The 25,578-nt window shown below is 36.3% G+C and overlaps 1 protein-coding gene across 2 annotated transcripts in view; it reads left to right on the plus strand.

The window, feature by feature from the left end:
* Positions 1–25,578, plus strand: part of RNF180 (ring finger protein 180) — a 192,909-nt gene that overhangs the window by 131,035 nt on the left and 36,296 nt on the right. For both annotated transcript variants that reach the window (XM_059416635.1, XM_059416634.1), the window contains exons 5-6: positions 8,423–8,648; positions 15,854–15,979. In XM_059416635.1, coding sequence (XP_059272618.1) covers positions 8,423–8,648; positions 15,854–15,979 — 352 coding nt within the window. The remainder of the gene's footprint in view (positions 1–8,422; positions 8,649–15,853; positions 15,980–25,578) is intronic.

Raw genomic sequence — 25,578 nt, forward strand, 5'->3', positions numbered from 1 at the left:
AGAAATAAAAATTTAAAAAAATAAATGAGGTTATTTGTCATCTAATAGAACTGTAAATATTAAGCGGATTGATTTTTCTCTCTATACGGTGGTGTATCTAGGTATGGCTTTCTGAAGTAAATGCTCCATACTTACTTCCTCTCTCCTTACCTACTGTGTGCTGCCATTCTTTTCATACTTCTTAGAGCTTTATATCTTTAGATCTCAGATAGCAGATACCTGACCATAATTTAGACTCTGCATTATATTCTTTGCCTAAATCATCTTGCTTAGTAAGATGAGATTACTGTTAGTATTGCCAATTCACTAAAAACTTACATGCTTCAGTACAGTATCTAATACAGGCCTATGGCCCAACTCACCTTTGCTTTCTACCTCCTAGTGTATTTGTTCTCATACGTTTGGGGCTCAAGATCCCTTTAAAATCTTAAAGGTATTGAGAATCCCAAAGAACTTTTGTGTATATGGATTATAAATATTTACCATGTTATATATTAAAACTGAAAAGACATTCTAAAGATTTATTAATTCATACACAGATAATTTCATTATATGGAATCATAACATATATTATGAAAAATAATTTATTCAATGGATAAAAAAGATATATATGCAATGGAATACTATGCAGCCATCCAAAGAAATGAAATCTTGTCATTTGCGATGATATGGATGGAACTAGAGGGTATTATGCTTCCCAAAATAAGTCAATCAGAGAAAGACAATTATCATATGATCTCCCTGATATGAGGAAGTTGAGATGCAATGTCAGGGGTTTGGGGGGCAGGAAAAGAATAAATGAAACAAGATGGGATCAGGAGGGAGACAAACCATAAGAGACTCTTAATTTCACAAAACAAACTGAGGGTTGCTGGGGGAAGGGGCTAGGGAGAGGGTGGTGGGGTTATGGACATTGGGGAGGGTATGTGCTATGGTGAGTGCTGTGAAGTGTGTAAACCTGGTGATTCACAGACCTGTACCCCTGGGGATAATAATACATTATATGTTAATAAAAAAATTTTTTTTAATTAAAAAAAAGTTCAGTTAAATGTGTTAATTTTTATAGATATGGTTTACATATTTACAATCTTCAACAAAAATTTCACACATAAATAAAAAATAATTTATTCAAAAAAATTGAGAATGGTATTTGCTTTAATTTTTGCAAATCTCTTTAATATTTGGCCTAAGAAACAACATATGTATTCTCACATCTGTTTCTGCATACAATCTGTTGCCATATGTTGTTATTTTTCTGTTTATTATTTTATTTTGTTGTTAGTCACCATGCAGTATGTCATTAGTTTTTTTTAATTATTTTTATTAACATATAATGTATTATTTGTCCCCCAGGGTACAGTTCTGTGAATCATCATGTCATTAGTTTTTGATGCATTATTTACATATATTACCCAGTGCTCCATGCCATATGTGCCCTCCTTAATACCTGTCTCTGGGCCAACACATCCCGCCACTCCCCTCCCCTCTAAAACCCTCAGTTTGTTTCTCAGAGTCCACAGTCTCTCATGATTCGTCTCCCCCTCTGACTCTCCCCCGCTTCATTTTTCTGTTCTTTCTCCTAGTGTCCTCCATTTTATTCCTTAGGTTCTACAAGTAAGTGAAACCATATGATAATGATCTTTCTCTGCTTGACCTATTTCACTCAGCATAATCTCCTCCAGTCCCATCTATGTTGATGCAAAAGTTGGTTATTCATCCTATCTGATGGCTGAGTAATATTCCATTGTGTATATGGACCACATCTTCTTTATCCATTTGTCTGTTGAAGGGCATCCCAGTTATTTCCACAGTTTGGCTATTGTGGACGTTGCTGCTAAGAACATTGTGGTACATAGGGCCCTTCTTTTCACTACATCTGTACCTTTGGGGTAAATACCCAGTAGTGCAATTGCCAGGTCATAGGGTAGCTCTATTTTTAATTTTTTGAGGAACCTCCACACTGTGTTCCAAAGTGGCTGCACCAATTTGCATTCCCACCAACAGTGTAAGAGGGTTCCTTTTACACTTTTTCATGTGCCTGTTAGCCATTTCTCCATTCTTTGGAGAAGACTCTGCTCGTCTTCTGCCTGTTTTTTGACTTGGTTATCTTTTTTGTGGGTATTGAGTTTGAGAAGTTCTTTATAGATCTTGGAAATCAGCCCCTTGTCTGTAGTGTCATTTGCGAATATCTTCTCCCATTCCGTGGGTTGCCTCTTAGTTTTGCTAACTGTTTCCTTTGATGTACTTTTGATCTTGATGAAGTCCCAAAAGTTCATTTTCGCTTTTGTTTTCTTTGGAGACGTGTCTTAAAAGAAGTTCCTGTGGCCAATGTTGAAGAGGTTGCTGCCTGTGTTCTCGGGGATTTTGATCGATTCCTGTCTCACATTGAGGTCTTTCAAACATTCTGAGTTTTATCTTTGTGTATGGTGTAAGAGAATGGTCGAGTTTCATTCTTTGGTATATAGCTGTCCAATTTTCCAGCACAATTTATTGAAGAGACTGTCTTTTTTCCATTGGATATTTTTTCCTGCTTTGTCAAAGATTATTTGACCATAGAGTTAAGGGTCCATATCTGGGCTCTCTGCTCTGTTACATTGGTCTGTGTGTCTGTTTTTGTGCCAGTACCATGCTGTCTTGGTGATCACAGTTTTGTAATAAAGCTTGAAATCCAGCAATGTGATGTCCCCAGCTTTTTCTGTTGTTTTGATTGAAGTATATGAAGAAAATCTAGCTAGACACATAGAAAATGGAATTGTATTATAATAGCTTTTCAAGATGATTTTGGATAGATGTCTTTGATATTACACCAAAACTTAACAAGTGCTAGATTATTAAAAGTTAGTTGCAATATGGAATCTGACACTTGATGTGAACTTTGCTCTGTTACATTGAAATCCATTGGTCTGTCTTTACACTTTGAGTACTTAACTTACTTATGCATAGTTTTATAATATCATGCATTTTAACTCTTAGTTCACTGAATCATACAGCTCTTCTAAATGTCTTATTTCAGTAAGCAATATCAAAAAATTGTTAATATCATCTCTTCAGAGAATTCTGTAAGTATTAGGAAACTATAAGCATCCAGAAGATTTCTAAAATTTTGATTTTTGCTTGAAAGCCCAAATTTTATCATTTTATTTGGCAACAAATACTATCAGTTTTTTCCTTTGAAGTGACGGGTTTGTTTTGTTCATTTTTGTAAAAATGCCTGTCAAATAACCAGATCTAAATAGTGAGTTTTCCTGGCCATTGTTTATTACATAACAATGGTATTCAGTGGGAAAAATAGCTAGTTAAGCTCACAACTAAAACAATAACAAAGGAGATTTTTCTTAAAAAAAAAAAATGCTTCGATATACAGCAGAAATGCTTTCTGTGTACGTCCTGTTTCTCTTGCATGGTGTATTAAAAATAAATAATTAATAAAAATTAATCTTTTTCCTGCTTCATCAAGGTCATTCTTAGCAGAAACTGGCTTTTGGCTTTTTTTTCTCCCCTGCATGTGGTAGAATACATATACACAGAGAATAAATTAATTGGGTGCAAATCTTAACTTATTTTCATTATATTCGTTACTTTCTTTGGAGACAGCTTGAAGCAAAATCAAATCATGATATTGATTTCAACTCATACATTTAAAGAAAATAGAATTATAAAGATAAGTTTTTGAAAAAAATGTAACAGTCCTAGAAAATAAGATAGCCTGCTATCACTGGACCACAGTCTTTCAGGAATATCCAAAGGGTGGAAGGCAGTTTGCATTTACTTAGAAAATGAAGCAAATTTATTGCTTTTCTTAAAAGCCAAGATATTAACTGATGTAGAATTAAGAGCAGTTCTCATTAGCGACCTGGAGTAACTTCAAGATCAATTAGGAAGAACTTTGAATGCATAACACTAAGTGAAAGGAGCCAGTCTGAGAAGACTACATCCTGTGTAACTCCTATTACATGACGTTCTGGGAAAGGAACACTATATAGAGACCAGTAGTTGCCAGGAGTTGGGGAAAAGGTAAAAGGGATGAATAGGGAGAGCATGGGGCTTTTAGGACAGTGAAACAAATCCTATGTGATATTGTAATTGTGGATAGATGACATTCATTTGTTAAAACCCATAGAATGTACAAAGCCAAGACTGAACCCTAATGTAAAGTAGGGACTTGGGCTCGCTTTGGCAGCCTATATACTAAATAAACTAAGGACTTAAGTTAATAGTAATGTATTGGTTATCAACTCCAAAAATGTACCATAATGGTAACAGAAGGTGAAACTATGTGCGCGCGCGCGTGTGTGTTTGGTGGAAGGAGGTATGTGGGAATTCTTTATATTTTCTGTACAATTTTTCTGTAAACATAAAACTCATTTTTTAATAAAACATTAAATATACAACATTAAATATAATGACAGCAGCAAACACGCTCCAGGTTTTATGTTTTATGTATATTACCTCGTTTAATCCTTTTAGCATCTATGAGTTAGGTACTTCCAGTATCCCCACCTTACAAATGAGGAAAGTGAGACTCCAGGGAGTGAAGTGATTTGCGTAAGGTCTCACTGGCAGTAGTGGCAGAGCCCAAACAGGCTCTGGAGTCTTGCTCTTACTCTCTGCCCTCCTATCACTTATTAAAAAACAGTAAGTTAGAGGAATAAGACCAAATATAGCAGTAATCGCAACATGGTAAATGAGCTAGAGGCACTGCTGTTTTGTTGTCATTATTACTAATAACAACTCTTGGTCTGTTAATTTTGGGGCTAGTTTTTACTGGGTTTTTTGGAAACATTGCTTTAGATTATTTATCAGTTTACTTTGTCCTTCTGAGACTGGAAGCCCCTAGAAAGGAGTTTGAGAGCCTACATGCGTGTGGTTCTTTGTGGAATAATTCCCTTGGAGCCAAAACTAGTTGTACATTGGACACCTATTATATTCATTTGCCAATTTTAATAACTGTGCCTTAACACTTACTGCCCTGTAGATCCTATCTAAATTTGTCTTTCTCTTTTAACCTACATCATAATCATCAGACGTTAACATTTATTTTTTGCTAGGACATTTCGAAGTCCCTAAACTCACTTAAGAATGTGGTAGTGAAGAAGAGTGCTGCTCCAGATCCGGACGGACTGGATTGAAATCCCAGCTGCACCACTAGCCATCTGAGTTAATGAGCTCTCAGTTTCTCAGTTTTCTTTATTATAAAAAATGCTGATAGTAATACTACCTACTTCATAGGGGTTTTGTGGTAAGGAAATTAGTTAATATATACAGCTTTGTCTTATTTCTAGTCCCAAAGTATTTCCTGGGGAACACAAGATAAATGTTTAGCTCCATGACAAGTGTACTGTGTAAGAGGAAAAATGGTATTCTGTGTTCATGTCATTGGCTTGTAAATAGGTATTTTATAATCTACTTTCTCTTAATACCGTTTGTTTTTAGATCTATTCATGAAAACGACACAGGAAAATTAGGATCACTTTCATGCAGATGCTTGTTTATCTCATCGCCTCTTAATATTTTTCTGAATGAATGTCCTCCATCGTTTTTTTTTTTTAATTTTTTTATTTTTTATAAACATATATTTTTATCCCCAGGGGTACAGGTCTGTGAATCACCAGGTTTACATACTTCACAGCACTCACCAAAGCACATACCCTCCCCAATGTCCATAATCCCACCCCCTTCTCCCAAACCCCCTCCCCCCAGCAACCCTCACAATCCATCGTTTTCTTTTTAAGGTTTTATTTATTTATTTGAGAGAGAAAGAGCTTGAGAGAGAGATCACCAGCAAAGGGGTGTGGGTTGAAGGAGAAGCAAACTCCCCTCTGAGCACAGAGCCTGAATCAGGACTTGATCCCAGGACCCTGGGATCATGACCCCTGCTGAAGGCAGAGGCTTAACTGACTAAGCCACCCAGGTGCCTGAATATCCTCCATCTTTTAACAGTTCTTCCAAGGAGGTAGTTTCAGAAGTCATGCTGCTGTGGCCCTCAGTGTTTCTATTGATAACTCTAGTTTGTCTGTGTTCCTCCAAGTAACTACAAATCTGTTGTGATCTTTATACAGTGAGAGGCACATAAACCCACCCTATCCTGCGCTTGAATTTAGATTTGCTTTTTAAGTAACCACATCATATATTGAGCTTAGTTAAGTCAGTTAAAATCCCTAGGTCTTCTTTACATAAATTGCTTTTAGCTAAGTTTTGTTCATCTTCTACATGTGCAGTCCATTTTGGAGCCTTCAATTAGGAATTTATATATATCCCTGTTAAATTCGATCTTTTTTAATCTTGACTCTGCCAACTGGTTTAGCATAGTTTACATTTTTAAATTATTTCCTAACGGTATACCTTGTTCCAGAAAGGATTTTCGTTCTTGCCAGCTCTCTTTTCTGTCCTCTTTCCTCCACTTCTGATAAACATTTCTGGGGTCTTCATCTATAACAATTGAAATATTGAGGAGTGCCTGGATGGCTCAGCTGTTAAGCATCTGCCTTTGGCTCAGGATGACGGAGCCCTGCATTGGGCCCTGGGGGAAGCCTGCTTCTCCCTCTCCCACTCACCCTGCTTGTGTTCCCTCTCTTGCTTTATCTCTCTGTCAAACAAATAAATAAAATTAAAAAAAAAAACAACTGTCGAGGAGATAGAAGATGAGTTCATAGACACACCTATTAAAAACCTCTTTCTAGGTCGGTAGTACTCCCTTAATGAGTAATTAATTTTTTAAATATAATTGACTAACTAATGAGAATTTAAATAAAAAACTTTAAAAAGTGTAGTTCTCCATCCAACAGCAGATTTTCTATTATACAACCGTATATCTCTGCAATTTGGAGAAAAACCCAGTAGAACTCTATCCTTGAGGTACTTTGTTGTCTTCTTGTATAACTGTATTTATTGGCAGATATAAATTGTTCTGAATTAATAAAAACTCTTAAACTGTTTAACTCCTTAAGACATAGTGAATTCCATATTTCTTTATTAATGTTATTTCTATGGGGAGTGTTGCTTCACTTAGCTTAAGTAATAGATGAATAGTTGTGACCTTACTTTCTGTTTTCAAACTTACATCAAGTTTATTTTTAAAATATTGTTGTGTTTTTAAATAACAAAGATTTTATTTCTTTAATGTGTATTTTACTGAAATCTAGTTACTTTTGTTGCATATGTAGAGACAAAAAGTACTTCATAGAAATAAAATTCTGTGCAAATATTTGGGTCACAATTTGAAATGCTTTAAGAGGTTCTACAAATTATGGGGGTTTTTTAATGCCCTGGGTTTCTTCAAGGTTAATTAGTTCAAATCTCAAGGCACAGTCCTGAGCATCTAATGCAAGCAGAATAAGTTGGCATTATGAAATAAAATTTAGGTAAATCAGCATCTAGGTCCTTAGATGTTTTTATTTGGGATGCCCAATTCAGTACTAATTATTTACTTATGCCTTTCGCTTTGCAAATATCTTAGAAGTTTAGGAGGAAATATTCATAGGTCAATAATGAGTGAAAATTATGGATTTTGTTGCCTTTCCTGCAGATTTTTCTTTATTATTGTTCAGATCATAGCCACAAGCTTTCTGTTGGCGAGAGACATTTACTTCATATCCTCTCTGTATTAAACTTTGTTTTTTATATGGGATTTCACAGAGTGCCTGTTATCTAGTGGATTACCTTGTGTCATCCTCACATCATCTTCACAGATGGGGAAATTGTGAGGCTAAGTCCCAGGAATTCTTTTACCAGATCTCATGCTGCTAATGTCTAAGCTGCCTCTTTGCTAAGTACCTCTTTCTTACCTATTTTCTTTGGGAGGCAGGAAGGGACTCATCTTATTTCCCAGCACAAGGCTCATCCCGGAATTACTGCAAGTCTTTTTGCCTTGTCTGCTGCCTGACGTACATTAGGCTTTGGCCATTTCTTGGGGCCTTGAGGTCCACAAAGGGACAAAATATAGAGAATGCATGCATGGTATGAGAATAAATATGATATCCTCTTGCCCTCACTTTTCATCATCTGCACGTGCCAATACAAGGCTCCATAACCTTGTGACATGCACTTTATTTACCCTAGTGGGAGTAGGATAGATGGGGAATCTGTCTATAATCCTGGGACGGACATACCTGATACTTACTTAACTAGTGCTGGTTAAATAGAGATACGGGTATGCTTCAGTATTTGGGGTATATTTTAGCATTCAGCATTATATTAAAAACTAAAAAGAAAAATTAAGACTTCTGGCTTTTTCGTATATGTTTTGAGTTTCTTCTTATGTTACAAGGTAACCTTTCTGTAACTTTGAACATATCACAAAAACAGATATAATGTGCTTCTCATAAATATTTTTATTCATTTTAACAAAATATAAAGGCACTCACTCTTAAGGAAACCAATCTCATACTGAGCCAGGAAAATTATTTTTGCTTATGTTTTGCAGACTTTGAATAATGAGATGAGTACAGATGATGACAATGCATATGCAGAAGAAAAGGAAAGTTACATCTGTGCAGTGTGTCTGGATGTTTATTTCAGCCCATACATGTGTTACCCGTGCCGCCACGTCTTCTGTGAGCCCTGCTTACGGACTCTTGCCAGAGACAATCCTGCAAGCACTCCTTGCCCATTGTGTCGGACAGTTATTTCCAGAGTCTTTTTCCAGACAGGTAACTCTTCTGTTTCGTTAACATAATTACCTAAGTATCAGTAAAGATGGAATATGACATACTATTTATTCTTTTCTTTTTTAATTTAAATTCAACTAGCCAACTTATAGTAGTATATCATTAGTTTCAGGTGTAGTGTTCAATCATTTATCAGTTTTGTGTAATACCCAGAGCTCATCACATCTTGGGCCCTCCTTAATGCCCATCACCCAGTTAACATACTATTTAAAACACACTAATGGAGAGAGGAAAAACTAATGAGTGTGGAACATAGAGAATTGCTGAAGAAAAAGGGAAGAATGATAGAAGTAAGCAGAGCTAGTATTTACTGAGTGCACTACTGTGGACCAAATGTTAGGGAGGAAAATGCTATCTCCACATTCTGCAGGTGAGTGTAGATGGGCAGATACATAAACCATATGACTGTATATAGTAACTATAATTAAAGGAAGTGTTTAGTTTTAGATATTCTCCCTTCTAAGGAAAAAGAAAAGTAAGTATACAATTAAGTGATTCTCATGGTTCGTTAAAAGAAACATCCCACTTCCTAAGAATAAGCGAACATTTTTCTGGCACTTGAAAAGGAATTCTTATGTGATTTCTCTTCTAGGGCATATTGAGAAACAGAGTAGGCAGTGTCCTCAAAAACATCCTCAGAGCAAATGCAGTATCAGGTTTCCTGACACTGTGTCTTTCGGTATACTCGATAAATGCTTAGGAAATACCAAAGTATAATTTAGGGCAAGTGACATTGCTAGTAGCCAAAACATTATTGTCTAGTTTTCTTATAGAAATAACTTTTTAAATTATGTAAGTAATACAATTTCATTAGAGAAGAATTGGAACGTCCAGATAAAATTATAAACTCAAAATCCTCCGTAGTCCTAACATTTAGAGACCACCTTGACTGTGTATCCTTCTAGAATATTTTACATATGTGAACTTAATTATTTTTCTTAAAGAAAAAAATGTGATCATATTGTACATAGGGCTTTTTTTTAACCTGCTTGGCTTCACTTAAAAATGCTTGTCATTATGTCATGATCTACTTAAGTTGTCTACTATATGGGACATTTAGTTTAGTTATTTATTTGTTATTATTTGCTGGTATATAGGGATAAATATTTTGCACACATCACTGAGTATTTTTTTGCAAGGGATTTGCAGAAGTAGAACTGGTAGTTAAAACCCTCTGTGTTTTAAAGCTATGTATATGTTGCAAAATTATGTTCTAAAATTATTGTAAGCAGCATTATCCAAGGGTTATTTTCTCTACACTCTGGGCATTTTTTGTTTGTTTTGTTCTGTTTCTTTTTAAATCTCTGACCCTGACCTTCGCTGATTTTTCTTATGGTTTTTCTTGCTTGTTAACAAGAAGACTTTTTAGGGGCACCTGGGTGGGTCAGTGGGTTAAGCGTCTGCCTTCAGCTCAGGTCACAATCTCATGGTCCTGGGATCAAGCCCTGCATCAGGCTCTTAGCTCAGCAGGAAGTGTGCTTCTCCCTCTCATTCTCTCTCTGTGCTTGCTCTCTCTCTCTCTCTTGCTATCTATCTCTCAAATAAATAAATAAAAACCTTTAAAAAATATATTTTTTAATTAGTGTCAACTTTTGTCATAGGCAGTAAATCATTTTCCTGTTTGTCCTTTGTACATTAGTTATGTTTATTATGTTTTGTGATTGTGCAGAACTTTTATATTTTTATGAGGTCTCATGTAGCAACCTTGGTGTTTATTATTTCTAATTTCAAAGTTAGGTATTAAAAGGCCTTATCCACTAAAGAATAATATAAACATTCTCTTAACTACATTTACTTTAGGTTTCCATTTTGTCCTTCTATCCCCACGTTTAACTCCATTTAACATCTTTATGGTGCCTGGTTTGATTAAGAATGGAGTGCTTTTTTTCCATGTCCTTAGACATTTATCCTGGTAACATTGTTGAACAGTCCATTTTTCCTATTCTAATTGAATTTCCATTCTTTAAAAAATAATAACAACAATTACTAAAATATAAATGTATTTCTTGGCAGCTGTTCTTTTCCATTCATATTTCCATAAACTGTTACTTTATGCTTTTTTAAGATTTTTATTTATTTTAGAGAGAGAAAGTACACCTGTGAGCAGGGGAAAGGGCAGAGGGAGAATCGCAAGCAGATTTCACACTGAGTACGGAGCCCTTAGCAAGGGAGGCTCCAACTAAGGACTCAGAGATCATGACTTGAGCTGAAACCAAGAGCTGGACACTTAGCTGACTGAGCTACCCAGGTGCCACCCCCATTACTTTACTCTTTTTTTTTTTAAGATTTTATTTATTTGACAGAGAGAGAGATAATAAGTATGCATAGTGGGGGGAGGGAGCAGGCTCCCTGCTGAGCAGAGAGGCTGACATGGTGCTTGATCCCAAGACTGTGAGATCATGACCTGAGCCGAAGGCATAGGCTTAACCCACTGAGCCACCCAGGTGCCCCTACTTTACTCATAAAGTTACTATATCTTGAATGTTTTAATAAATCAAAAGTACATTAAAATTATAAGTTATATGGGAATAATTCATATTTTTAATTTACATTGATATAATATTGAGTAATTGTTATTATGGTATATCACCTCTCAATACATTTCTGCAATCTCCTTCCTAAAGTCTCTGCACAATTCTTACTAGCTTTCTGCCTGTATATTTTTGTTGTTGCTATTGTAAAAGAGACTCTTTTCCTTTTCTGGTTTCAAGTGCTTTTGGTGATACTTTGGAGAAGTTAGTTTATTGTCTTAGAGTACTTAGAGACTGATGAATCACAGACCTGTACACCTGAAACAAATAATACAGTACATGTTAAAAAAAATAAACTAAAAACATTAATAAATAAATAAAACATAAAATGGTGAAGTCGCTTTGGAAAAAAGGAGGGTCCTCAAGTTTGGACAAGGCAGATTCTAAACTTGCTTGTAAGATTGGGGAAATTCTGGTATGTCCCAAATTAATTAGAATACTTTTTTTCTTTGAAGATGAGAAGGACACCAGTGTAGGCAGGTCTGAGGAGGAAGACTGGATAGGTGAGAACCTTCCCATTCATTGACTGGCAACCTCACATCATTGCTGATGCAGGGTCCCCACATCAGTATCCCAACACTTAGTCTATTCAGGGAGGGGCTATATGCTTCATAACAGGATCTGCAGGCCATCTAAAATCAGCACATCAAGGAAAGGAAAAGGCCATGGTTTACAAGCATTATGTGGAGTGGGAGTTGTCAAGGTGACAGAGGAGGAATACCTCAGACAGGAATATCATGCTTTTGTTTGAGGGAACGTGTCGTATTTTCTTGAATTGACTTTCTGACTGAAGCCTTCAAACCAAGCATGTCACTTCCCCTATTGTGGACTGACACTGAAGGATCCTACTATAGGCAGTCCTACTACAGACATAGTATCCATGTTTGGAGATCCTAACCCATGGTTATATAGTAAATGTGAGTGTCTCAGGTATTGATTGCAAAAGGAGCTAGGGTCAGTATGACCTCCTCCCCAACTGCAAAATCACTGAGCGCCATCGCTCCTCCCCATTCAGATACACCAAACCTCAGCAAGAGTGACTCCCCTGTTCCACTGTTTGCTTCCATTCAAGCTCCATCTCCCTTTTGATGTCCCTACCCCTATACCCACTATTTTCGGGCCTTTACTTAGCAGAACATGCTGATGAGCAGATATACTGGTAAACTGTATTGGAAAAAAGAAAAGAAAATTTTACCGAAGTCCTTAACTAAATAAGGAAATGACATTTAAGCTAATCCAGGACTTTAAGCATGGAGGAGGCCTATGATTTTTCACTGGGGATATTTTGGCTGTCGCAATAATTGGGGGATGATACTGGCATCTAGTCAGCGGGAGCAGTGATGACAGTTATCCTAGTGTTTTGGGGCTAGTCCTACACAGTTGAAAATTTTTCTGTGTTCCGTCTGACATTCTCATGTCCTGCTGGGCTTTATCCAGGACATGCAGCTCATTCGAAAGAATATCACACTTCTCTTTTTATCTGCTCTATAACTGGTCTTTATCTATTATCCCTATTCCCATTAAGAGCATTTCACACTTCCTCTTATTCTCTACCAGTAAGCCCAGTCTGTTAATTCTTATGCTAATGGTGGTTTTGTTCTTGTGTCCATCCATGCCTCCACTCTTTTATTTTTTGGTTTGTCTTGTACAGAACAGTCACTGAGCCTGAAATCCAGACTCATTCTTTTTATCAGTAAGAGTATCTGACTGTGTCATGATATTTTCTAGTGCAATCATTCTCAAGCTTTAATATGTGGAAATAAATATTTTTATTATAAAGAAATATCAAAGTAAGCATATTTAGAGCAGTGCTTTTCAAACAATGAAAGTGCACAAAGTATCTTAAAATCTTCAGGGCCTCAAAGGCAGTGCTTACTTTGCACCTGTGTAAGAGGGGCAAGAAAGTGCCATTTGCAAGGGATCTTAACTCTCTGGGGAAACTCATTTTGTACCCATGTGAAGCACCCATCCGGTACCACCTTTACAATTTTTACTGTATCCATGTGCCACCTGAATTACTTTTTTCTTAAGAATTTTCTTTATATCACCATTTTTTCCTTAAATACTGACATAAGCCTCATCCTTAGCAATATATTTGTGAATTTATTTGATCTAGTTTATACATTTCTTCTACACATTAAATAGGTAACTTTGACATTTTTAAACATTTTCATTCAGTATTACCCTGATCATTTCACATATTGCTAGTGCTTTGTAAACCAAGTCTTAAAAATGACTGACTTTTACTTGAGGAGGTTGATCTCCAGGAAAAAAAACTAACAATAGGAACACTTAAACAGTCCTTGGGGATTGGAAGTGGGGGTACACATGATTGTTTTGTTTTTTGTATTGTTTTGGTTTTGCCCTCTATACTATTGGATTTTTAAAATCATAGACGTGTGTGACTTTGACAGTTTTTAAAAGTGATAAACCAGACTGTAGCATTGAATGTGATGCAATGGACAGGGAAGAGAGAACCCAATTTCTTTACACACAGAAGACAGAATTATGGATTCTTAGAAGCTAGGAATGGATGCTGTGATAGTCTTTTGAGGATCCAGTATTATATCTGTATCCATAGGACTTCAAAAGCCATTTTCTGAATCTTGAAGTATAACTTTACATACAAAAGAATAAAAGTATGCATCATCACAATATAAAGTACTTAACATTTCCTCTTAATCATAGTAAGAGCTCAGTAAATGTGATGGTTAAACTGGGCTTAATTTACTAGATCTCCTCCTCCCCTTATTATTCCTCTAGCAGAGAGTAAACTACTTATTCTTGGGTGATGAAACATTGACTAAAATGATTCTTGAGTGGTCCAAAGTCATTAAAGAACCTCAGCAAGTACAAAGTGAACACACTGCTTGAGGTGAAAGCTTGGATAAATGCTCTAACTTGAAAAAGTCTTACAATATTAATTGAGTTCTTCTGGGACTGAAGGGTTAAAAATGATAACAGTTCATTTACTATTCTGGAACAAAAATTATATTATGAGTATAAAGTATTGTAATAGAAATAAATGGAATTATCAGATTAAAGTGGATAACTCTTGGGGTGCCTAGGTGGCTCAATGGGTTAAAGCCTCTGCCTTCGGCTTGGGTCATGATCTCAGGGTCCTGGAATCGAGCCCCGCATCAGGCTCTCTGCTCAGCGGGGAGCCTGCTTCCTCCTCTCTCTCTCTGCCTGCCTCTCTGCCTACATGTAATCTCTGTCTGTCAAATAAATAGATAAAATCTTTTTTTAAAAAGTGGATAAATCTTTAACTATGGCTTGCCTAGCTAATAAAATAGGAAGTCCTAAATACAAACATGAGTTCAGCATAAATTATGTAATTATCATGACTCACAGGCTGTAACACCCATAACTCAATTTTGACACTGTCAAATAAACACTCCTTGGTTTGTTTTTGTCTCTGTTATATCTGCCTTTGTCATTAGGATGCATATTTAGCTGAATAATGGGACTTCCTAAGCCAGATTTTAGCTTTGAATGATTTACTAGTAAAGAATGTGAAAATAAAGTTTAAATTTATTTTCATAGGATGTACAGATAGTCATCAATACTGAGTGAGATATTCCTGACTGGCCTCTCTTTTCCCAGCATGCAGAACTCTTCTGAACCCCATATTCTATAGGGTGTGTACTTACCAATGGACCTGAGGGTGAGAAACTGCTAGGTCAAAAGATTTGGTTTTAAGACCTACATTACTGCATTAAGGAGGGTACTTGGTGTAATGCGCACCGAGTATTCTATGCAACTGAAGAACCACTAAATTTTACCCCTGAAACTAATAATATAGTATATGTTAATTAAGTTGAATTTAAATAAAGAATTTTCTTTAAAAAAAATTTATATGACTTGTATTTCAGTGATTCAAACTAGCCATATTCTATTGAATGCAGGCTGTAATAGCAGATTTAACTCTTTCCCTGAGTTGTGTTTTTCTCCTTAAATGTGACCATTTCTTTTCTATGTCCTCATGCTTTCTGTGGCTTATATAGAGTTTGGATATTTTCTAGAACTTAAAATAAGTATCCTCCTGCCTTTTCACAGATTGCTCTGTGTTTACTTCAACTGAATTATTTTCTTTTTGGCTCATAAGCAAATCTCTGAAAGGTTGAGAATTTGATTCCGTATTTTTTAAACTCCCTCAAAATCAGTAGCATTAGATTCAGTAAATGCTCGACCACCACATATAGAATGAAATAGAGATTATGAAGTAGGAAAAAGTACTCAAGAGGTTTTTCCTTTTCGTCATACATCCCGAGCCATTATTGCACTCAAGTTGCTCTTTCACACATCTAGAATTCATTTTTCTCCTTTTTTGTCTGTTTATTTCCATCTTTTACTCTTCAGTCTTCTTGAAGACAGAGACTGTGTCTCACTCTTGGCTGTGTCTGGCATAGCAGAGGACATAGGAGATAACCCAGTAGGTCTGTATTCTATGTATAGACACATCGAAGTTGTATGAAATGTGAATTTGGGAGAATTAGGTTTGCTTGAGTTAAAATTACAATGTTGACTCCACTTTTCCTTCTCTCTTCAAGTGATCTGAATTGATTATCAAAATACTACAGCAATAATTTTTCATATTCTTGTCACTGTATTCAGATTAATGTTTAACTACTGTTTTCTTTTGCTTTACTCTAGAACTAAACAATGCCACAAAAAGATTCTTTCCTAAAGAATATTTGAAAATAAAACAAAGCTTTCAGAAATCCAGCTCTGCAAAATGGCCACTACCAAGCTGTAGAAAAGCATTCCATCTTTTTGGAGGTAAGGAAACTAATGCAAAAAAGTTTGGTAACTTTGTCCAAGGTCTCTTTTTGAAGCCATTTTTTACTAATTAAAGTGTTAGTGGAAACGTGTTTCTGCATTGATCAGTTTTAAGGAAGAATTTTGCTAAGTATCTTCTGGGTAAATCTTCAATATATATATGAAGAAAATAGAGACTATATATTAAGAGCAAAAATTGAGAAAAACAAGTGATTAAATTTACTTTGCCTTGCTGTCAATAATGTTTAATATGTGGATAATGAACTCATTGCAAAAGTATCAGATTTGACAAAAGTCGTATTTGACCAAAGCACTAGTGTTCCTTATAAGGATCCTGAATAATTCATTATCATAGGTAAGTTTATTTAATTTTATATTTTACAATTGTCTCCAAATTTAAAACAAGTAGAAAATAGCAGTGTCTTGGTGTACTGAGTGTTGCAGAGATATTACAGTGGAATAGGAATACCAGTTTCTGGGTTCAGGTCTGACTAGTGGAATGACTTCAGACGTGTCATAGGAACCCATTCTTCTGTTTCTGTTTTCCCATATGTAAAATGGGAGCATGTATATATATGCAATCTAATTAATATAGTTGTAAGTATCAAATGAGCTAATGTGCAGTCACATCCTAAATTAACAAAATAAGGTCGAGGCAATCTCTAATACCTTTTTGACCTTTGAGAATTTCTTTCTGTAGAATGAATAATCATACAATATGGACATAATGTGTAATTTCTCCTTTTATAAAACCATGGTCAGTGCATGAACTACTGTGCAGTTTTAGCATTTACAACTTGTGATATTATGATATTTACAACTAGAAAGCTGCAGGTATGGAGAACTCTGATCTTCAAGGAGCCAGGATGTAGGGGAGCTTCTACAGAAGACCTAAAAAATCAGTACCACGATGACTTGAAACCAAAAGGAGATAGAAATGGGGCCTCTATGGTTGAGGCAAAAAATAAATTGATTTATGAAATCCCTGAGGCATGAAGAAAGTAGTTTAAGGACAGATATAACTTTATACAGTGGTTTGAACCAAGAAAATAGTTCAAAGACATTTTATAAACATGTACTATTTTATAAAGTAATAACTAGCTGTAGAGACTCATCCCCAGATTTGGTATAGATACACTTAAGCATAATATGAAAGCAAGTGTAAGAAAATCAGTCTTATTTGAAAGATTTTGTACCAAAGAAAACTTAAAATATGAATTAGATACTTTAGAAGATTCCTTTGTATCCTATCATCTACTGTACACCCAAATTTTAAAAAAGAATGGTGCACCTTTCAGATAACCAAACAATTTCCTTCACCTTTTTGTATCCCAAGATACTGAAACTATCATTTAAATACTTGGTTCTTTGTGATTTTGTATTTGTCTTATCCATATGATTTCACAGAACTTGTTACAAGCTTTTCCTAAATGTACTGATTTATCATCACCTTTGTCTATCACATTTGGTATTTTCAGTCCTTTAGATTTTCCAGTCTGATAGGTATAAAAGTGGTATCTCATTGGGTTTTTAATTTCAATTTCCTAATAACTAATGGGGAATAATCGTACCTTTATATGAATATTGACTATTGCATTTTTTTCATCTGTGAAATCCCTATATAAATTTTGTCCATTTTCTTATTGGTTGCATTTTTCTTACTGATGTTTGAGAGTTTTAAAATATTTCCAGGTGACTCCTTTTTCTCTTAATTGTATGAATGAATAGCCACTACCATCTCCCAGTTGTGGTTTGTTTGTTGTCTTTCTGGAATCTTCTGATTAATTGTGGTTTTGCATTTGTTTCACCATCTTTCTGGTCTGTATTATCTGCCTCGTGAAATTCTTCTCTATCCCCAGTGTCATTAAGAGATCTTCCTGTGTCTTTTTCAAATAGTCTAAAGGTATTAGGAATTGATTGTGTTGTTGTTTCCTGAGTTTTGTGAGGGTTGTTTATTTTGCTATATTGTAGGTAGGGATACAATTAATTTGGGGTTTCTTCCTATTTATCTTTTTTCAGTTATCATTTATTGAAAATAATTCATCATTTCTCCACTGATGCATACTAGTCTGTCATATTTTATATTCCAATGTATGTGGGCCTATTTCTGAGGTCTTTATTGGGTTCCTTTCATCTGTTTGTCTAATTCTTTTCCCAAACCATAATTTTTAATTAAGTTTTTAATTAAATATTTGAAATAATTTTAAAAATTAAAAATATTTTTAAGTGAAATACAGTGTTATATTAGTTGCAGGTGTACAACATATTGATTTGACAATTTTGCTCTAACAGAGTATTTTCGTTGTAGGATTTTTTTCTTCAGCACTTTAAATATATCATGCCATTTTCCTCTGGCTTGAACAGTTTCTGCTAAAAAATCAGATGTTAGCCTTATGGGGGTTACCTCGTATGTAACTGTTTTCTCTTACTGCTTATATGTTTTCATTTTTTTTTAAGATTTTATTTATTTATTTGACAGAGAGAGAGATCACAAGTAGGCAGAGAGGCAGGCAGAGAGAGAGGAGGAACCAGGCTCCCCACTGAGCAGAGAGCCCAATGTGGGGCTCGATCCCAGGACCCTGAAATCACGACCTGAGCCGAAGGCAGAGGCTCAACCCACTGAGCCACCCAGGCACCCCATTTTCATTTTTTTATTACCATATAATATATTATTTGTTTCAGGGGTACAGGTCTGTGATACATCAGTCTTACACTATTCACAGCACTCACCTTAGCACATCAATGTCCAGCACCCAACAACCCCATCCTTCCCACCCCTCTCCGCTCCAACAACCCTCAATTTGTTTCCTCATATGAAGAGTCTCTTATGGTTTGTCTCCCTGTCTGGCTTCATCTTGTTACATTTTTCCCTCACTTCCCCCATGATCCTCTGTCTTGTTTCTCAAATTCTTCATATCAGTGAAGTCATATGATAATTGTCTTTCTCTGACTTATTTACTTAGCTTAATACCCTCTAGTTCCATCCATGTCATTGCAAATGGCAAGATTTCATGGGCTTTTGATAGCTGCATAATATATATTTGGAGGCTTTTTGATGGCTGCATAATATTCACGTGTGTCTGTATACATATATGTATATATACATATATACATATACATACACATACATGTGTGTGTGTGCATATCACATGTCTTCTTCATTCATTCCTCTGCTGGTGGACATCTAGGCTCTTTCCATAGTTTGGCTATTGTGGACATTGATATGGACATTCGGGTGCACATGCTCCTTTAAATCACTACATTTGTATATTTGTATCTTTGGGGTAAAGACACAGGAGTGCAGTTGCTGGGTCATACGGTAGCTCTATTATCAACTTCTTGAGGAAATTCAAAACTGTTTTCCAGAGTGGCTGTACCAGCTTGCATTCCCACCAACAGTGTAGGAGGGTCCCCTTTCTCTGCATCCTTGCTAACACCTGTCATTTCCTGACTGGTTAATTTTAGCCATTCTGACTGGTGTGAGGTGGTGTCTCAGTGAGGTTTTGATTTGTATTTCCCTGATGCTGAATGATGTTGAGCACTTTTTCATGTGTCTTTTGGCCATTTGGATGTCTTCTTTGCAGAAATGTCTGTTCATGTCTTCTGCCCATTTCATGACTGGATTATTTGTTCTTTGGGTTTGAGTTTGATAAGTTCTTTATAGATTTTGGATACTGGCCCTTTACCTAATATTTCATTTGCAAATATTTTCTCCCATTCTGTCAGTTGTCTTTTGGTTTTGTTGACTGTTTCCTTTGCTGTGCAGAAGCTTTTTATCTTGATGAAGTCCCAATAGTTCATTTTTGCCTTTGCTTCCCTTGCTTTTAGTGATGTTTCTAGGAAGAAGTTGCTGTAGGTGAGGTCACAGAGATTGTTGCCTGTGTTCTCCTTGAGGATTTGGATGGATTCCTGTCTCACACTGAGGTCTTTGATCCATTTTGATACTATTTTTGTGTATGGTGTAAGGAAATGGTCCAATTTCATTTTTCTGCATATAGATGTTCAACTTGTCTTTTCTCCATTGGACATGCTTTCCTGCTTTGTCAAAGATGAGTTGACCATACTTGAAGATCCATTTCTGGGCTTTCTATTCTTTCCCATTGATCTATGTGTCTGTTTTTGTGCCACTACCATACTGTCTTGATGAGTACAGCTTTGGGTGTTGAGTTTGATAAGATCTTTATAGATTTTGAATACTAGCCCTTAAGAACTAGTAAGAACTTAAAGTCTGGAATTGTGATGCCACCAGCTTTGGTTATCTTTTTCAACATTCCTCTGGCAATTTAGGATCTTTTCTAGTTCCATACAAATTTTAGAATTATTTATTCCATTTCTTTGGAAAAAGTTGAGGGACTGCATTAAATGTGTAGATTGCTCTAAGTAGCATAGACATTTTCATATTTGTTCTTCCAATCCATGAGCATGGAACATTTTTCCATTTCTCTGTGGCTTCCTCAATTTCTTTCATGAGTATTCTATAGTTTTCTGAGTACAGATTCTTTGCCTCTTTGTTTAGATTTATTTCTAGGTATCTAACAGTTTTGGGTGCAATTGTAAATGGGATTGACTCCTTAATTTCTCTTTCTTCTGTCTTGTTGCTGGTGTATAGAAATGCAACTGATTTCTGTGCATTGATTTTATATCCTGACACTACTGAATTCCTGTGTGAGTTAAGCAGTTTTGGAGTAGAGTCTTTGGGGTTTTCCACATCAAGGATCATATCATCTGCAGACTGAGAGTTTGACTTCTTCTTTGCCAATTTGGATGCCTTCTATTTCTTTTTGTTGTCTGATTGCTAAGGCGAGGACTTGAAGTACTATGTTGAATAGCAGTGGTGATAGTGGACATTCCTGCCATGTTCCTGACTTAGGGGGAAAGCTCTCAGTTTTTCCCATTGAGAATGATACTTGCTTCAGGCTTTTCATAGATGGCTTTTATGATATTGAGGTATGTACTCTCTATGCCTACACTGTGTAGAGTTTTGATCAAGAAAGATGCTGTACTTTATCAAAGGCTTTTTCAGCATCTATTGAGGTGTCATATGGTTATTGTTCTTTCTTTTACTAATATGTATCACATTGATTGATTTGCAGATGTTGAACCAAGCTTGCAGCCCAGAAATAAATCCCACTTGGTCGTGGTGAATAATTCTTTTAATGCACTGTTGGATCCTATTGGCTAGTATTTTGGTGAGAAATTTTGCATCCATGTCATCAGGGATATTGGTCTGTAATTCTCCTTTCTGATGGGCTCTTTCTCTGATTTGGGGATCAAGGTAATGCTGGCCTCATAAAATGAGTTTGGATGTTTTCCTTCTATTTCTGTTTTTTTGAAAATTTTCAGGAGAATAGGTATTAATTCTTTTTTAAATTCCCTTGGGAAGCCATCTGGCCTTGGGCTCTTGTTTGTTGGGAGATTTTTGATGACTGCTTCAGTTTCCTTACTGGTTTTGGGTCTGTTCAGGTTTTTTGTTTCTTTCTGGTTCAGTTTTGGTGGTTTATACAACTCTAGGAATACATCCATTTCTTCCAGATTGTCAAATTTGCTGGCATAGAGTTGCTCATAACATGTTCTTCTAATTGTTTGTATTTCTTTAGTGTTTGTTGTGATCTCTCCTGTTTCATTCATGATTTTATTGATTTGGGTTCTTTCTCTTTTCTTTTTGATAAGTCTGGCCAGGGTTTATCAATCTTTTTAATTCTTTCAAAGAACCAGCTCCTAGTTTTGTTGATCTATTCTATTGTTCTTTTGGTTTTTATTTCATTGATTTTTGCTCTGATGTTTATTATTTCTCTTCTCCTGCTGGCTTTAGGCTTCATTTGCTCTTCTGTCTCCCACTCCCTTAGGTGTAGAGTTAGGTTGTGTATTTAAGACCTTTCTTGTTTCTTAAGAAAGGTTTGTGTTGCTATATACTTTCCTTTTAGGACCGCCTTTGCTGTGTCCCAAAGATTTTGAACTGTTGTTTTTTTCATTTGTTTCCATGAATTTTTAAAAATTCTTCTTTAATTTCCTGGTTGACCCATTCATTCTTTAGTAGGATGCTCTTTAGCATCCATGTATTTCAGTTCTTTCCAACTTTCCTCTTGTTATTGAGTTCTAGTTTCAAAGCATTGTGATCCAAAAAATATGCAGAGAACGATCCCAATATTTTGGTACTAGTTGAGACCCAATTTGTGACCCAGGATGTGATCTATTCTGGAGAATGTTCCATGGGCACTGGAGAAGAATGTTATTCTATTGCTTTGGAGTGGAATGTTCAAATATATCTGTGATGCCGATCTGGTCCAGTGTGTCATTTAAAGTCTATTTCCTCATTGATATTTTGCTTAGATGATCTGTCCATTTCAGTGAGGGGGGTGTTAAAGTCCCCTACTATTACTGTATTATTGTTGATGTGTTTCTTTGATTTTGTTAATAATTGGTTTATATAATTGGCTGCTCCCATGTTAGGGGCATATTTAAAATTGTTGGCTTGTGTTGGACAGACCCTTTAAGTATGATATGCTGTCCTTTCTCATCTCTTGTTATAGTCTTTGCCTTAAAGTCTAATTTATCTGATATAAGGATTGCCAGCCCAGCTTTCTTTTAATGTCCATTAGCATAGTAAATTGTTTTCCACCTCTTCACTTTAAATCTGGAGGTGTCTTTGGATCTAAAATGAGTTCCTTGTAGACAGCATATTGATGGGTTTTGTTTTTTTATCCATTCTGATACCCTGTGTCTTTTGATTAGGGCATTTAGCCCACTTATATTCAGGGTAACTATTGAAAGGTATGAATTTAGTGCCACTATATTGCCTGTAAGGTGACCATTACTGTATATGTCTCTGTTCCTCTCTGGTCATTACTTTTAGGCTCTCTCTCTGCTTAGAGGACCCCTTTCAATATTTCCTATAGGGCTGGTTTGGTGTTTGCAAATTCTTTTAATTTTTGTTTGTCCTGGAAGCTTTTTATCTCTCCTTCTATTTTCAATGGCAGCCTAGCTGGATAGAGTATTCTTGGCTGCATATTTTTCTCTTTTAGTGCTCTGAATATATCATACCAGTCCTTTCTGGCCTGCCAGGTCTCTGTGGATAGGTCTGCTGCCAGTCTACCTTTGTAGCTTACAGACTTCTTGTCCTGAGCTGCTTTCAGGATTTATTCTTTGTTCTGGAGACTTGTAAGTTTTACTATTAGATGACAGGGTGTTGACCTATTTTTATTGATTCTGAGGGGATTCTATGTGCCTCCTGGATTTTAATGCCTATTTCCTTCCTCAAATTGGGGGAGTCCTCCACTATAATTTGCTGCAGTATACCTTCTTTCTCTCTCTCTTTTTCTTCTTCTGGGACCCCAGGTTTTTTATATTGTTTCGTCTTGTGATGAAACATCTTATCTCTAGAATTCTACCCTTGTGATCCCGTAGTTGTTTATCTCTCTCTTTCTCAGCTTCTTTATTCTCCATCATTTAGTCTTCTGTATCACTAATTCTCTCTTCACCCTCATTTACCATAGCAGTTAAGAGCCTCCATTTTTTATTGCACCTCATTAATAGCCTTTTTGATTTTGACTTGGTTAGATTTTAGTTCTTTTATTTCTCCAGAAAGGGATTCTCTAATATCTTTATAATAGTTATTCTGAACTCTAGTTCCAACATCTTACTAAAGTCCATATTGATTAGGTCCCTGGCAGCTGGTACTGCCTCTTGTTCTTTTTGAGGTAGGTTTTTCCATTTTGTCATTTGTCCAGAGAATAATAGATGAATGAGAGAACCAGACACTAAAAGGGTAATAATGACCCCAGAAAAATATACACTGAAAAATCAGAAGAGACCCGAAATGGGGTATGGGGGGGTGGTGAACAAACATGTGTGTATGTGTGCGTGCGTGTGTGTGTGTGTATTTGTATTATATTTTTATAAATCCATATATATATATATATATATATATGTGTGTGTGTGTGTGTGTGTGAATATGATCAGGCTGGTGAACAGAGGCACACACTAGATTTTGGGTGTATTTTGGTATGTTAGAAGAAACTGCATCGCAAAATTCTAAAGAAAGAAAAACATATGTATACAAAATTAAGGATATATATGATGAAGGGATGGAATATGACTGTAAAGATGAAGATTTTAAAAGATTTTTTAAAAAGACTTGATAAGTTGGTTGAAAAAAGAAAGAAAAAAATTTAAGAAAAAAAAAGGGATGTGATCAGGTGGGAGATTAGAACAAAGCCATACACTAGATTTAGAGTATATTTTGGCCTGTTAGAAGAAACTGTATCCCAGAACTTTTAAGAAAGAAAAACTGATATATTTACAAAAAATAAGGTTAAATACAATGATGAGAGAGAATATGACTGTAAAAATGAAAATTAAAAGATTTTTAAAAAGGAATTGATAAGATGTTGGTTGAAAAGGTAAGGAAGAAAAATTCAAAAAAATTAGAAAAAAAATAAAGAAAATTTTAAAAATTAACTTTGAAAGACTAAAGAACCATGGTGGGAAATTCATGAATTCTATGTGCTGTATTCCCCCAGCGCTAGAGTTTTACAGTTCTTATTGATCAGTAAACTTGGTCTTGCTGGATGTTCTTGCTGATCTTCTGGGGAGGGGCCTGTTGCAGTGATTCTCAAGTGTCTTTCCCTCAGGTGGAGCTGCATGGTCCTTGCCAGGGGCCAGGTTGAGTAATCTGCTTGGGTTTGCTCTAAATAGATTTTGTTCCCTGAAAGCTTTCTATACAGCTTTGGAGGTTGAGAATGAGAATGGCGACCTCCCCATCTCTGGCCCTGGAGGAGCTGAGTGCTCAGGGCCCCCACTCCTCAGTGTGCCCTCAGAGAAAAGCAGTCAGTCACTCCTCTCTCCCTGGTCTCCAGCTCCAGTCTCTGCTCAACCAGCCTGTGATGGAGCATTTCTATCTCTGGCACACAGCCCCATTTGGAGCCTCTAAACCCAGCATATTCCTGCAATGTGCTCCTGTGCTGCTCCTCCCAGTAGAGGAAGTGGGGGGTTTTGCCTGGATCTGCCACTTGTGGGATCTGTCTCAAAGAGTAGTGGCCCAACTATGCCTCAGACCATGGTTTATGGCAACCCCAAGCTGAGAGCTCACTCCTTGGCTCTGTCCTTGCAGCAGGCTTCCCCTCTCCAATACCTGGGAGCTTTGCTACACTCCGAGCTCTGCTACCCCTGAGGGTCCTGAGACCACACTATCCCAGTGAGGATTCCACCCCTTGCTAAGCCACTGGAGCGATGTCCCTCCATGGAAAAGACTTCTAAAAGTTCTGATTTTGTGCTATGCTGTTCTCTCACTTGCCAGTAGCCAGCCAACAAAGGCTCCCTCCTGCCATGGTCTATCTTTCCGTATATCGCCCTGGATTCACTTCTCTGCATGTCCTATCTTCCAGAAAGTGGTCACTTTTTCACTCATAGAATTGTTCTATTCTTCTCTTCTATCTCCTGTTGAGTTTGTTGGTGTTCAGAATGATCTGATAAATATCTAGCTGAATTCCTGGGACCAGAAGAAATTTAGGTCCCCTTCTCCTCTGCCATCTTCCTCCCAGCCCTCGCTGCCATTTTTTTTTTTTTAAGATTTATTTATTTATTTATTTGAGAGAGAGAGA

The sequence above is a fragment of the Mustela nigripes genome, chromosome 12 (genome assembly GCF_022355385.1).
Source record: "Mustela nigripes isolate SB6536 chromosome 12, MUSNIG.SB6536, whole genome shotgun sequence".
Lineage (NCBI taxonomy): Eukaryota > Metazoa > Chordata > Mammalia > Carnivora > Mustelidae > Mustela > Mustela nigripes.